The sequence below is a fragment of the Clinocottus analis genome, unplaced genomic scaffold, assembly GCF_023055335.1.
Source record: "Clinocottus analis isolate CAN_PGR_092001 unplaced genomic scaffold, fCliAna1.0.p SCAF_35, whole genome shotgun sequence".
In the NCBI taxonomy this organism is placed as follows: Eukaryota; Metazoa; Chordata; class Actinopteri; order Perciformes; family Cottidae; genus Clinocottus; species Clinocottus analis.
The window spans coordinates 109,940-123,331 of NW_027176098.1; the positions used below are offsets into that span (position 1 = coordinate 109,940).

The 13,392-nt window shown below is 45.9% G+C and overlaps 3 protein-coding genes across 5 annotated transcripts in view; 1 reads left to right on the forward strand and 2 right to left on the reverse strand.

The window, feature by feature from the left end:
- The window catches only part of psat1 (phosphoserine aminotransferase 1), a 201,849-nt gene that overhangs the window by 96,768 nt on the left and 91,689 nt on the right, over nt 1-13,392 (forward strand). The window lies entirely within an intron of this gene.
- pcna (proliferating cell nuclear antigen) overlaps nt 1-13,392 on the reverse strand; it is a 101,970-nt gene that overhangs the window by 22,620 nt on the left and 65,958 nt on the right. The gene's annotated exons all lie outside the window — the stretch shown is intronic.
- Nucleotides 50-13,392, reverse strand: part of slc23a2 (solute carrier family 23 member 2) — a 31,937-nt gene continuing 18,594 nt past the window's right edge. For all 3 annotated transcript variants that reach the window (XM_068596268.1, XM_068596269.1, XM_068596267.1), the window contains 11 exons: nt 12,728-12,885; nt 10,519-10,607; nt 9,775-9,842; nt 8,666-8,847; nt 8,151-8,271; nt 7,033-7,189; nt 6,130-6,277; nt 5,904-6,009; nt 4,712-4,979; nt 4,490-4,585; nt 50-3,642 (listed from right to left, as the gene is read on the reverse strand). In XM_068596268.1, the coding sequence (XP_068452369.1) occupies nt 3,365-3,642; nt 4,490-4,585; nt 4,712-4,979; nt 5,904-6,009; nt 6,130-6,277; nt 7,033-7,189; nt 8,151-8,271; nt 8,666-8,847; nt 9,775-9,842; nt 10,519-10,607; nt 12,728-12,885 (1,671 nt within the window). In that variant the 3' untranslated portion in view covers nt 50-3,364. The remainder of the gene's footprint in view (nt 3,643-4,489; nt 4,586-4,711; nt 4,980-5,903; nt 6,010-6,129; nt 6,278-7,032; nt 7,190-8,150; nt 8,272-8,665; nt 8,848-9,774; nt 9,843-10,518; nt 10,608-12,727; nt 12,886-13,392) is intronic.

Genomic DNA, 13,392 nt, shown 5'->3' on the forward strand with positions numbered 1-13,392 from the left:
TATATATATATATATATATATATATATATATATATATATAAACATTGAAAAGGACGAAACGCACAATAGTATAGTATATTCTTCAGGTAGCACCCCCTTCAAAATAACTGAAAGGTTGACACACCTGGTGGCCGCCTACTTAAGAGCTGTTGGTTGGATGTAAATCAAGGGAGGAGAGTCTGTGCTGTGTGTGTTTTACTGTCAGAAACACACACATGTGCATGTTCATGGGATCCTGCAGGACGTACGGCTACAACTGGGCGCTAACGGACTAAAAGCGAGGAGGCGGCTGCAGAGTCGTCTTGCCGTTCAGCGAGGGGGCCGGTTCACGCAACAGAAAAAAAAGAAATAAAAATGGCCGCCGGCGTCTTCGTCTTCTGCACGAGGAAACGTCAACAGTTCAGATTTCCTGCGGAGAAAAAAAACCGGTGCACTAAACACGACGAGGAGAACAGTGCGTGCTCACCGCCGGGGGGAGGAAGTGTCGGTTGCATAAATGTACAACACAGACAACGAGGTCACGTGTTGTGTGCGTGATTATGAAGTGCGGATAGCAGACCCCCTGTACTGAAGAACTCACTACAGGAGGAGCTACAAACAAAAAGCACACACAACAACAACTCTCTACGAGATGTCAGGCCCTCCGGGACAAAATAAAGACCACAACCAGTCTACAACCAGGCCGGTGACACTAAGGTGAGGATGCTTGTTTCTTACTTGATTACGTACTGCATTTTGACAGTTAAGACTACAAATTAAGCCCCTCCCCCTTCCCCGTAGCATTTACACAGGTTCACACATTTGTACAGCTGTGATTCTGCGACGCTACAGAATCAGGAAAACAAGACGAAGATCTGTGCCGATATCATCTCTGCTCAGCGTCCGAGGTGAAATCGTTTTCCGACCAGACGGAGCGCCGTGATGTCATAAACGGGGGCGTGGCCGACCACGCCCATCACAGAAGAAGGCCCGAAAATATATCCAATCACGACTTCATAGATCACACACCCGGAGGAGCGCTCCAGCGACATGTTGGGTTCTGTCCTCGGCACCGTTATGTGTGCAACCGGTGCTTAGTAGCACAAAAACAAAAACACACAACAAAAATAAAAAGGCCCCGATTACGAACTTTGAGTAAAACCATGCAGTTCCCAGCATTGATTTTTTTTCAGTGTTTTTCTCCTGTTTTTAATAAACAAACATGATATAAATGGAATGACACAGAAGCAGCTCTCATGAGGAACTCTCTTCAGAAAGAGCTGCCGCTTCCAGGAGTTTTCTAAAAAGCACCGACTGAGAGTAAACCAATAAATACACTTTCAACATTGTGCAAGAGACACTCACTCATTGTTTGGCCATAAATAAATAAATAGCTTCAACAAAGAAGAGATTAAAAAGCCAAGAGAATTTGGGATGAGATTTTGAACTTTCTTTACGTTTCTCATGAGGGAACAGAGCCAACACTTTTGGTACGTGGTAACAGATCAATGAGAGGAGGTTTAATAAATCATTTTGCAGCATTTTGGTTTAGTAAAACGCTCAGCTGGATAAAGGTTTAGTCGATTTAATATAGCGGTTACTTTTTCTAAATTTTAAAATCAAGATTATAAAAAAAATATATATACATATGTATATTTAAAATTGCTTGTTTTTCTAATTGAAGACAAAAGAGGCACGCAGTGCGGTCGAATTAGGGACTCGCTCTTCAGGGCGCTGTGTTGGTGAGTCACAGGCTGCTGACGCTCCACAACAGGCACAGTTTACACACATCAGCAGCTACTTTTAGTGGGAAAATGTTTTCTTTGGGGGGTGGGAGGGGAGAAAAGAAAGAGGAATGTAAAGGAATTAAAACATCGTTAAAAGTTGTTCCTATCTGCGTCGCCTGAGAGTCGATAACCCCCATTGGAAAAACTCTCAAACCCCTCTTATCACATTTAAATACTTCTAAACTAAGCCCACCACCGTTACTTTGTCGTAGTTATGAAGGGGCAAAACGAACGCACCAGAGGATCCAACATGAACACATTACTGCTCACAAAAAGTGACGACTGAGTGTCTCTGACGAGGCGTCTGAGTTACTGTGTGCCGCCGTCGCAGCATCTAACCAAAGACTGGACACATGTATTAGTATGGTGTACATATTGTAGTGTATTGTATGAAGAGGGGACTCCTATTTTAACTGTTACACCGCCGAGCGGCGTGCTGGGTACAGCTCGGTCCCGGTCGCTCGATGCGTGTGCTGCTTTCCAGTTCGGATACTTTAAGTACGCGCCGCTGCGTGTGGTACACGTTCGAGTGACTAACACCGTGCTGCATGCTGGGTACGCCACGCTTACGGACGCAAGAGTGTAAAGCCGTTTTTTTTTTTGGGTGAGCGGTTCTCCAGAACGGTGTTATTATTAAAAACTTGTAAGTGACCTTGTTTGTTAAAAGGATGCGTAAAGAAAAAAGCAAATCAAGGTTAACGAATAAAAAATAATGATTTAGTTCCAATGCGACAGGCAAACGAGACAAAGCCTCGCTAGTAACCGATGCATAATACTGACACGTTCAAGAGCTGTAAACCGGTTTGTTACGTTAGAGCTTTTGAAAAGAGAGCGAAGACTAAACAGGGTTGCAAGTTTCTTGAGTGCGAGATGAGCGTGTGATGTGCTGCTAAACGGGTCTCTGAGGAGTTTTCACTGGAGGGGAAACATTCTGCTTTTCAACTCGAGGAGGCAGATAGTGCAACGAAAACATCACAATTACTTTGCATGGCTGAGGGGGGACGCGACAAACCACTCCCACCCACCTGCGTGACCCCGACGTGCAGTGTGGCGCTCAAGCTAGTTCTGGTGAGGGTGTGTGTGTGTGTGTGTGTGTGTGTGTGTCTCCAATGTGGTTGCATAACGAGTCTAGTGGCAAACGGTCTGCAACAATTTTTTTTTGCATAATCCTTGATTGATATAATCACGTCTGCTGCGAGTAGAGAATATCTTTGGGCAGCACGTGTATCATTGTTTGACTTCCATCCATCGCCTTCTGGATTAAAGTGCGCATAGATTAATGCACAAACCCGTTATTCTCTCGCTCTCACACACACTCACACGCAGGCATCAAATAACCTCCATCTGGGGACATCTTTTATAGCATGCTGTGACTTGCTGTAGCATGCTTAAAATAGCATAGTGGGAAGTGGAAAAGACTGACACGAGCTAAAGGAAACACTGGGATGGGAGGCGGGGGGGCTGTGCGTTGGTGCATCACAATTTCTTCCACACGATCCTTAAATCCTCCTGGTCTCTGTCCTTGGTGTATCATCCCTTGCTCCCCAAATTCATCCACATTTAAAAAGATCTTGCGAGCAGCAGCGCCGCCGCGTCGGCTATACCCGACTGTCCCCCGCCGCCGCGTCGGTCTTGCCCCCGGCTCCTCCCCCCTTCACGACGTCGCCGCGCCCCGGTCTCCTGCGGCAGACGTCCCGCATCCTCCCCCACTGGTAGCCCTGGAAGGTGGGGCTGATCGGGAAGTACTTGAAGACGGGGTGCCTGCGGATGAAGTCCATCCCAAACGGCAGGTCGTAGGAGCGCATGCCCTCCAGCTCGGCGGCGCTGAGGCCGGTGCCCAGTTTCAGCTTCCTGACGCCTCGTTCTTCCAGGGTGCCTGTTAGAAACAGGGAGGTTGGATCCATTAAGTCACGGGACCGGATAGAACAACCGCCTCGGCGTGTTCGGCCTTCATGTCCGGCTGGACCCGCTCGCCGTTTATCCCTTAAAAATAGTTTGTGCACTCTAAACCGGTGATTCTTAACTGGTGGGTCGAGGACCTGTGTTCAGTGGGTTCTATGAAAAATGTCCTGTGCTTTTATTTTGAAGGGGACTTTTTGGTTTTTAAACTACTATAAAAGGGAACGAGTTGTTTTTCTTGTTGGCATCCTGTGATATCCTGTTCTACCTCAGGTTCAAACTGCATCTTTTCATTAAATACATTTGAGAAGTTGACCAGAACCAGAACCAGAACTCTAAACTATTCTATAAATCAGTCAAGATCACTCTGAAGTATAAACATACATTCAAGGATGGACCTTTTTTCTCGACTTTAAAATCATCAGTTTAACCTTTTGGAAATTGTGTGCGAAAATCCTTCCGCACCAATTTTAAGTCCCAGCATGCCCCACTCAGACAATATTTTGGCATAAAATACGTAATTTTTCTTTTTTTTTAACCGAACGACACAGTTTTTTGACTGAAACTTCTTCCTAACAGGACAAGACTTTGTTTTATTGAGATTTTTGTTGCAGATTCTGATTCTTTAGGTCCTAATCTTTCCAAAAAGGTGTCTTATTGGCTGCTCCAGGAGGCATTTTTGAAAAATCTGGCTCATATCATGCTGGATGTTCATAGTTACGATCAAAATATCCTTTAAAAGTGATTTTAAAACACAAGTATTATAAGTAATACATGTCTAGAGACAACATTGGTTCCACAGTTCATCAGGTTCAACACCTTACCGGGGACAGTGTTGTCCAAAACGAAGGCGACGGAGCCTCCGACGAACATGGCGGTGGTGAAGAGCACATTCAACACCTGGTCGATCCCGACAATGCCTGAGGAAGAGCAGAGAGACGAGTTGGGACGGAAAAATACACACCCGGCGTCATACAATACGACGCATGCGTAGCCACGCTGTTTATGGACCAAAGGTTCCCTGAAAGGTCAGAATATCCCCTCACCGGTGACCAGCGGGTTCTGCTTGAGGTAGCTCGGCAGCGTCAGGCCGAAGAAGATGGAGAACCCGAGGACGAAGAGGTTCCTGGAGGAGTTGAGGTCCACGAACTGCAGGTTGGAGAGCCCCACGGCGGTGATCATGCCGAACAGGGTGCAGAACAGAGCTCCCAGCACGGGGTCGGGCAGGGAGGCGAACAGGGCGCTGAATTTACCCACAAGCCCCAGCAGCACCATCATGGCGGCGCCGTACTGGATCACACGCCGGCTGCCCACCTGGATGAGGAAAAGGAAAAGTCAGGCCGGGGGCTTTATCCTGCCAGGTAAACGACCAACCGCCGTGTTAAATACTTCACATGCACGACATTTTAAAAACTGCTATCTATAGAGAGAACAACGCGGGTTCAGCGTCTTGCTCAAAGGACACGCGGGCTTCGTTTTGTCTCTAGACCTCTTTTCCCTGTTTGAGTCGTCGTAGGAACCCCAAATTAATTCCAATACTTGTGTTTATTGTATGTATTTGTTTAGCAAAGTCTTGGGGGGGAAAAAAAATCACTTTAAAAAAATATTTTGATGGTAACTATGAACATCCAGCATGATATGAGCCAGATTTCCCAAAAATGCCTCCAGAAGCGTCAATAAGACACTTTTTTGGAAAGATTAGGACCTAAAGAATCAGAATCTGCAACAAAAATCACAATAAAACAAAGTCTTGTCCTGTTAGGAAGGAGTTTCAGCCAAAAAACTGTGTCCTAAAAGAAATATGACGTTTTTTATGTTAAAAGATTGTCTGAATGGGGCATGCTGGGTATTAAAATTGGCACGGGAGGATTTTCGCGCACGGTTTCCAAAACGGTTAACAATACAAAAACACACCGGAGTGTCAGTTCATTCACATCTCAACAGAATGACACTTGGAAAAAGCCCAAAGTTGATTTTTTTTTAAATTTGCAAAAATTTGTGGAAACCCAAAACATTTAAAAAATGATGCAAAACACGTAAAAGAAGAACATCCTCACATTTAAGCAATTTAGTGGGGGTTTTTTTGCACTTAAAAAAAAAAAAGTCTAATCATTTGCATAATTACGATAAAACTGAATAGGAGAGATGAATGTGAGTGAGAGAGATTACACAGTCTGTCACAGCCACGTAAACAGAAACAAAGCGTTAAATGAAGTAAAGTGCAGGTGTGCGAGTCACCTTTGTGATGCCCAGGACGCCTATGTTTGGACTGGAGGAGGTGGAGCCATTCCCCGTCCCAAAGAGACCGTCCAGCACGCAGGAAATGCCTTCGACAAAGATCCCCCTGCGGAGAAGAACCAGCTCATTGAAGCGTCGCTCGTGCAGAACTCGTGAAACCGCGAATTCGCGGAAAATGATCGGAACCGGACGCAGAAGAGCTGCGAGCGAAAGCGTTGTTTTTTACCGGTTGATGGCGTGGATCGGAGGCGGAGGAGCGCAGGACAGACGCGCGCAGGCGTAGTAGTCGCCGATGGACTCGATGATGCTCGCCACCACCGCGCTCATCATGCCGATCACGCCGGCGGCCGTGACGGTGGGGACGCCCCACTGGACTGAGGGGCGAGAAGACGGAGTCAGAGAGGAGGAGCTTTGTGTAGCTTATGTTCATCTGAGCGCTTTGTTTGTTTAGTGGACGTCATGTGTTCCCTCTGAAGCAGAGGTATATCATACACATCCTAACACACATCCTGACCAGTGCTTTTCATGACTTTTAACCACATTTCGACAACTTTTAACCACATTTCCACAACTTTAAACTACAACACATCCTAACACACATCCTGACCAGTGCTTTTCATGACTTTTAACCACATTTCCACAACTTTTAAACAAGTTTTCATGATCAAACATTGTGTGAAATGTGTGTGTAAACAGTAAAAAGTGATAAATTGTAGTATTTAAACTAACCATGAGGATTCAAAGCATACAGTAAACCTTAAATGACTCAAATGAATGAGAGACAATAGTTTGATTAAAAGAATAAACATTCATATAGATGCCTGAATGTATGCTGCTGATATTTTGAGCCTCTTTCTTTTAAAAGCATGTTAATTATTTATAACTAAATGAACACGTGAATATAACACATTTACAGGACTTTTACACAACCTTTGGAGTTTCATTGTTTCACAGGACTTTTCCAGGCCTGGAAATAACAGTTTTAAAAATGTCGTGACTTCTCCAGGTTTTCCATGAGCGTATAAGAACCCTGATAGTAAATGTCATGCCATGGTGCTGATGACATGAAGGAGAACACATTGTAATTTAAGTCAAACTCCCATCACAGAGGTGATTACTCTTCACTCACACGGGTACGGGACCTTGAACCACGGGGCCGCCGCCACGATCCCCTGGCGTGCGTCGGTGCGGGCGTAGTAGCCGTACTTGTTCGCCTCCGGCGGGAAAACGTCCGTCACGGTGAAGATGAAACACAGCAGCCACGCCACCAGGATGGCCATGATGATCTGAGGAGGAAACCACCGAGCAGACGCATTAAAAACATGATATTCAATGTTTCATTTTATCTTTTAACCTTTTGGAAACAGTGAGCCAAAATCCTCCCGCTTCCATTTTAAGTCCCAGCATGCCCCATTCAGACAATCTTTTGGCATAAAATACGTAATTTTACCATTTTTGAACTGAACAACAGTTTTTTGACTGAAACTCCTTCCTAACAGACAAGACTTTGTTTTATTGTGATTTTTGTTGCAGATTCTGATTCTTTAGGTCCTAATCTTTCCATAAAGGTGTCTTATTGACGCTCCAGGAGGCTTTTTTGGGGAATCTGACTCATATCATGCTGGATGTTCATAGTTACCATCAAAATATCTTTTTAAAGTGATTTTTTTCCCAGCTCCTTTTCCTAAGACTTTTCTGAACAAATACATAAAATAAACACAAGTATTGGAATTAATTTGGGGTTCCTACGACGACTCAAACTGTGGAACCAATGTTGTCTCCAGACCTCCTTTTCTCTGTGTTTAACGAGTCAAAGTTACTCGACCGTTACGAAACATTTGGGAATATTGAGAATTATTATACACAAATCTTCTTTAGCTTCCTGCAACAAGTTAAAATAATATCTTTAAATGACTCATCTTGAAACAAATATATCCAATGAAAAGTGAAACTATAAAAGCTACCAAAACTATTCAACACATCGCCAGCAGAGGGCAGGAAACACTGGTTTAAACTGGACGGAGGGACAACCTCCTAATCTCCCGGGGAGAAAGGGATTAGCCCCGTTGAATAATTTGTGATTTAGATGGGAACCTAGTTTACGGTGGAGGCAGAGAGCAGCTGGAAAGGAACTAAAGATAGTCGTGGAAAGAGAGCAGAGTATTTGGGGAATCTCAAAACGTGGGAGACCGGCCACACGAGAGATTTGTGCAAAAAGTGCTTTTTAACAGTCAGATTATCACTTACAGGGAACATCTTGAAGACCTGCAGCCGGTAGAAGGTCCAGCCTTTCTTGGCTTTGTAGACCGGCAGAGGGAACTGAACGTTCCTGGCGTACTGAGAGAAGAGCAGCACCAAGAAGATCGTCCTGCAAGCAGAAACAAAACCCCTCAGTTTGGTGCTCAGTTTATCATTTTCCTTCACTCATGTGGGAACAAATCCCACACCGACATGTTCCATTTGCCCGCCGTCGGCGTCCGACATGGACCCCGAGGCCCGCAGAGCCAATCAGGGATCTGCTTCTCTCACCACACCAACGTCACAGCTTCCAAGTGGATATTAAACAGTCAATGCATGAGAATAAACCTGTTGGATCTGCTCCGTCTCGGGCTGGGAACACCCTCCCCCGAGAGGGACCAGATCCTAAAGCCGATTCAGTTCAGTGAGCGACCTACAAGCTGTGAAATATATATATATTTTTCCTTCTCCTTGACGCGTGAGTCTGCGTTTCTCTGCGCCTGAGAGAGAGAGCGTGAACCTACAGCATGGCGATGCCCCAGTGCTTCCCGGCTCGCTCGCCCGCGGCCTGGAAGCCCGACAGGCCGATGAGGGTCACGGTGGGGGTGATGGTCAGGGGCCCGATGTACTTGAGCAGGATGCCGGGCAGACCCAGCGCCCCGATGCACACCTCCACCAGGGAGGACACGATGATGGCCCCCTGGATCTGAAGAGGAAACACACAGAGACACGGACAGAGGGGGGTAAGAGTTCAAACTGAGTTTAAATGTGAAAACACCCACTTAAACACGCATTTTAAGTTCTCTTCTGCAGGCCCAGAGGGATGCAAGAAAGGCAAAAAGAATACGAATTATATTTGGTTTATTAAAGCTACGACAAGGAGCTTTCATTTTGAGACAATAACTATACATCACTATTAATAACTACGTAGGAATAGTGAACGACGCCGGTCACGTAGAGGCGCCGCTGGTGAATGGAGCGCTCCGTCAGGAGGAAATGATCGGTCCTTATCTTTGATCGCGAGAACACCTGCTCTAATAATTCATCACAAGACAAACAATCTGTCTCTGATCTCGCCGCCGTGCGTGCGTCCGCTTTGCAGTCGTCACTCTGCTGAGCTAAAATATTGTGAAACAGGATGAATCCTTTAGCTTCGTGGTCGGAGGATGGTTACGGAACCATAACCCCGGGTGCTTCGTCTTCATCCGTCTGCGTGTCCACGTGTCCTCCCCCTCCCCGTCGAGATCCCGTTCAACCGGTTGATTCAGTATAAATTGGGTTTTGTCTTGTTCGTGCGTTACATAAAAAACAATTACGCAACTGGTTTACGCAAACAGGGAAAAAAACAACAAAAAAAGGTTAATTCAAATGAACAGCTTCTGTCATGGAGAAGCAGACCCGGAGGCCGTTTGCAGACAGCGATGCCATTTAGCAGCTCGGAGAAAGAAGAGAAAGAAAAGCCCTGGAGCTTAAGTAACATCCTTTATCTAACGAGCGTTGTGTAAGGAGTTGAATAATCTCCTCAATAACGAGCTTTAGAGAGCAATTTGACCCCGTCGGTCCAGTTCAGCTGCCTCCACCCCTCCTACCCTCCACCTCTCAGGTCTTTTTAGTTTCCCTTTCTTTGCCTCACCTCTCGTATCCTCGGGTGCCAGATGTGCTCCGTGTGAAGGAGCTCCGTGCTGTTGAACACTGGAACATCTGCTCGTGGGAACAAAGAAGAAAGAACGAGAAGACTTAGTTTGATCGCTATCAGAATCGTAACTTAACCTTTTGGAAACCGTGCGAAAAATCCTCGCATTTTAATACCCAGCATGCCCCATTCAGACAATATTTTGTCATAAAATATGTCATTTTCCCATTTATTAATCAAACGACAGTTTTTTGACTAGAACTCCTTCCTAACAGGACAAGACTTTGTTTTATTGTGATTTTTGTTGCAGATTCTGATTCTTTAGGTCCTAATCTTTCCATAAAGGTGTCTTATTGACGCTCCAGGAGGCTTTTTGGGGGATTCTGGCTCATATCATGCTGGATGTTCATAGTTACCATTATCTTTTTTTTTTGCAGATATATATTTTTTTCCCAAGACTTTGCTGAACAAATACATACAATAAACACAAGTATTGGAAATAATTTGGGGTTCCTACGACGACTCAAACACAGGAGAAAAGAAGGTCTGGAGACAACATTGGCTCCACAGATTAACGGGTTAAATTTCCATCCTCGCCACATCCCCCTCAGGGACGCTTAATTCTCGGCCTCTGACGGCGACAGCATTCAGAGATGTAATCACGGTAAACAGATGATACAATAACCCGCCGCGTGTTATCTGACGGGGGCGTCTGTATTGAATGAGAGAGACGGATGAGCTTACCCGTGCTGTTACACTTCCATTTGTCCAGGGACAGGATGGCTCTGGCCGGGGCCAGGAAGGCGAAGGCGCTGGCCTGGAACAGAGGCAGCCTGCACACGAGGGAGAGCACAGGTTGGTTTATTTAAAAAAGGCACAAAGCCACTGGGATCGCTCTCTGTGCAGCCACCAGGTGGCAGCGTTTCCATTGCACGGTTCATGCTCTGCCCGATCGTGTGTGGAGAAAGTTTTTCCCCTGCGGTTGTTTGTTAGGTAATCTAAAAAAAAATAATGTTTGTGAACACAGGATGAGGTCAAAAAGTTTAGCTGTCGATGCCACAGATTCACTTCCTGTTCCTCGTCCCGCCCCTTTCAAAGTGAGAACCGTCATCAGCGTTCATGACAGCAGAGGGAAGTCAAAAGATGGGAATTAAAAATAGATTTGTGTCGTGATGTTGGTGGAAAAGCAGAGGACAGCTTTGATTTTCTGGAGAAAGAGGAAGTGAATGTTGCGGTACGGCTGCACACCGGCTTCAGACCTCGTGACCGACGGAGAGATCTTTGCCCCAAAAAGGATGATCAAAATCTAAACATTTGATACGAGAGACATTTGTTCAGCCATTAGTTTAAATAACGACTCTTTCTAAACGGCTACACGGCCTCACGGATCCCCGTCTTGTCGTCTCTGCTGTGTAACTCAGAGCGCTGTGATCCAGACGAGGAAGAGTGTCGGCCTCGTCAGGTGACGCTGCATCAGATGGCGCTCGTGTGCGTTTGAAGAGTTTCCTCAAACACAAAAACGTCCCAGCGGGTGAAAGACCTCCGTCCAACGCTGTCGGATCAGTAAATCAATCGGACTATGTGTGGAGGGCGTGTGTGTGCACCGAGCAGCCAAAAGCAGGGATTCACTGTCTGCAGTCATTTTGAGTGTCTAGTTATTTGTTGCAAGACCACGTTTTATAAAAATATTCCTGATATTAAAAAGGGAAATGAAATCCAGTTATGTCTTTTGTTCAAACAGCCACATGCTGTGATTTTAAGTCAAACTATACATATAAAAAAAAGGAAAATAAAGAGGGACTTAACTTTTTAATTATGAAAGTAAACACATGATTAGGAGTTTATTTCAGCAAACAAAAGCATGAAAAGACGCAACATCAGCTGTAAAAGAATCCAGAAACAAATCTTGAAAGACATAAGTGTCTGCGGGCGGCAGCTGCTCAGGAAGCACACTTCTCCTTTCCTGGAAACACGTTGGTTTTTTAAAATGACAGTCTGGTTAATATTTACATTTTTTTAAACTAGTGTCGTTCGTGCAAGCTCCTCCCTCCTATCGGGTTGCGACACCGAGAGGAGAACACGCTGGACGAGTCGGGGAAGCGGAGCCCGACAGAGAGAAAATCATCTGCACGACGTTGGAATGAAGCCGGAAACAAGAGTTTCCTGGACGAGCGTTCGTTCTTCATTTGGACGCCGAGGAAGAACCCGATCGAAGCCTGAAGGCACAAACAATGCAGGATCACCAAAAGTTGTCAGAGCGTCCCACTTCATGTTTAAGAGGCGGGACTAAAGTCCGGGTCAATGTCTCAAAGAGACAGTTCAACTTCCTGTAGGTCACAGCTCCAGTTTCTGGGTTTTTGTCTGTCCTGTCGCCTCAAACTGCAGCCGAAGGACTTCAGTCACGTGACCGAAACGAGGAAGTGGAAACGCCAAAAACTCATCACATCCTCACAAACGACACGCAGACAAGACCCCTGCTGGAGAACGAAAAATACTCCTGTTCAAAAATCAGAAATCTATTCATCTGAGAGATATCGCAATAAAAAAAGTTTAAATATCTGCTTAAATGCGCACACACACGCACGCACACACACACACGCACACACGAAGAGGAAGGATGGAAAAAGAGGAACGTCGTTACATTTAGCTGCCGCTCTTATCCAAAGCGACTTTTTTTCCCCCGATACATCGAACACAGCAACGGAGAGCAAGTCGTGGTTAAGTGTCTCGCTCGAGGACACGTGGACGCAGACTAGCGGAGCTCGAACCACCGGCTGAAAGACGGGTGTGCTGACCACCGAGCCGCGGTCCCTTTGTCATCAGACGGCACTTAGTTCTGCACTTAAGTGCCGTGAGGTTAGGAAGTTGAGAAGGGGAGGAGGCGAGGGAGAGAGAGAGGATCAAATGTACAGCTGAGGTGTGTGTCTGTGTGTGTGTGTGTCTGTGTGTGTACCTGCAGCCCAGCGTGGTCTGCAGCAGCGTGGTGATGCCCACGCAGAAGAAGATGGTCCCGATGAGCTGGCTGGTGGCCCACTGGTCGTAGCCCACGCACATGGCCTCGGCCAGCAGGAACGGCACGGCGATGGTCCCGCTGAAGCACGTCAGGTAGTGCTGCGCGGACGAGAGGCCACGAGTCAGAGTGTGTGTGTGAGTGTGAGTGTGTGTGTATTGTCTGACAGTCCATACCCAGCACCATAGTTACTATATAGAAGGATGTTCCCACGTTTTAGTAGTTATTCCTTCTGTAGTCGACAGTGGGAAAGATCTCTTTTTCACAGCGATAAGCCACGCCCCCTTTTGACGCAGCTCGATTGAACTAGTGAACTAGTTGCACAGGCTTTTAGGACGTTCCCAGAATGCATCAGATCATCATTATGAACCTTCTCGTAATGAGACCCTCCCGCTCCGTTTGCTACTCGCTGAGATGAGTGAACAAGTGATTGTTTTTAAACTTTTTGGCTCACAACTCTTCACGAATAGAAGCAATTCTAAGCTTTTAGTTTGTAAAAGCAGCAATAATGACAGATATAACCGTCTCTTGACAGTCACAGCGCAGGAAAGTCTCAATAATGTGACTCATTTATATTCATTAAGTGTCCGTTAATGAATAATCAACCA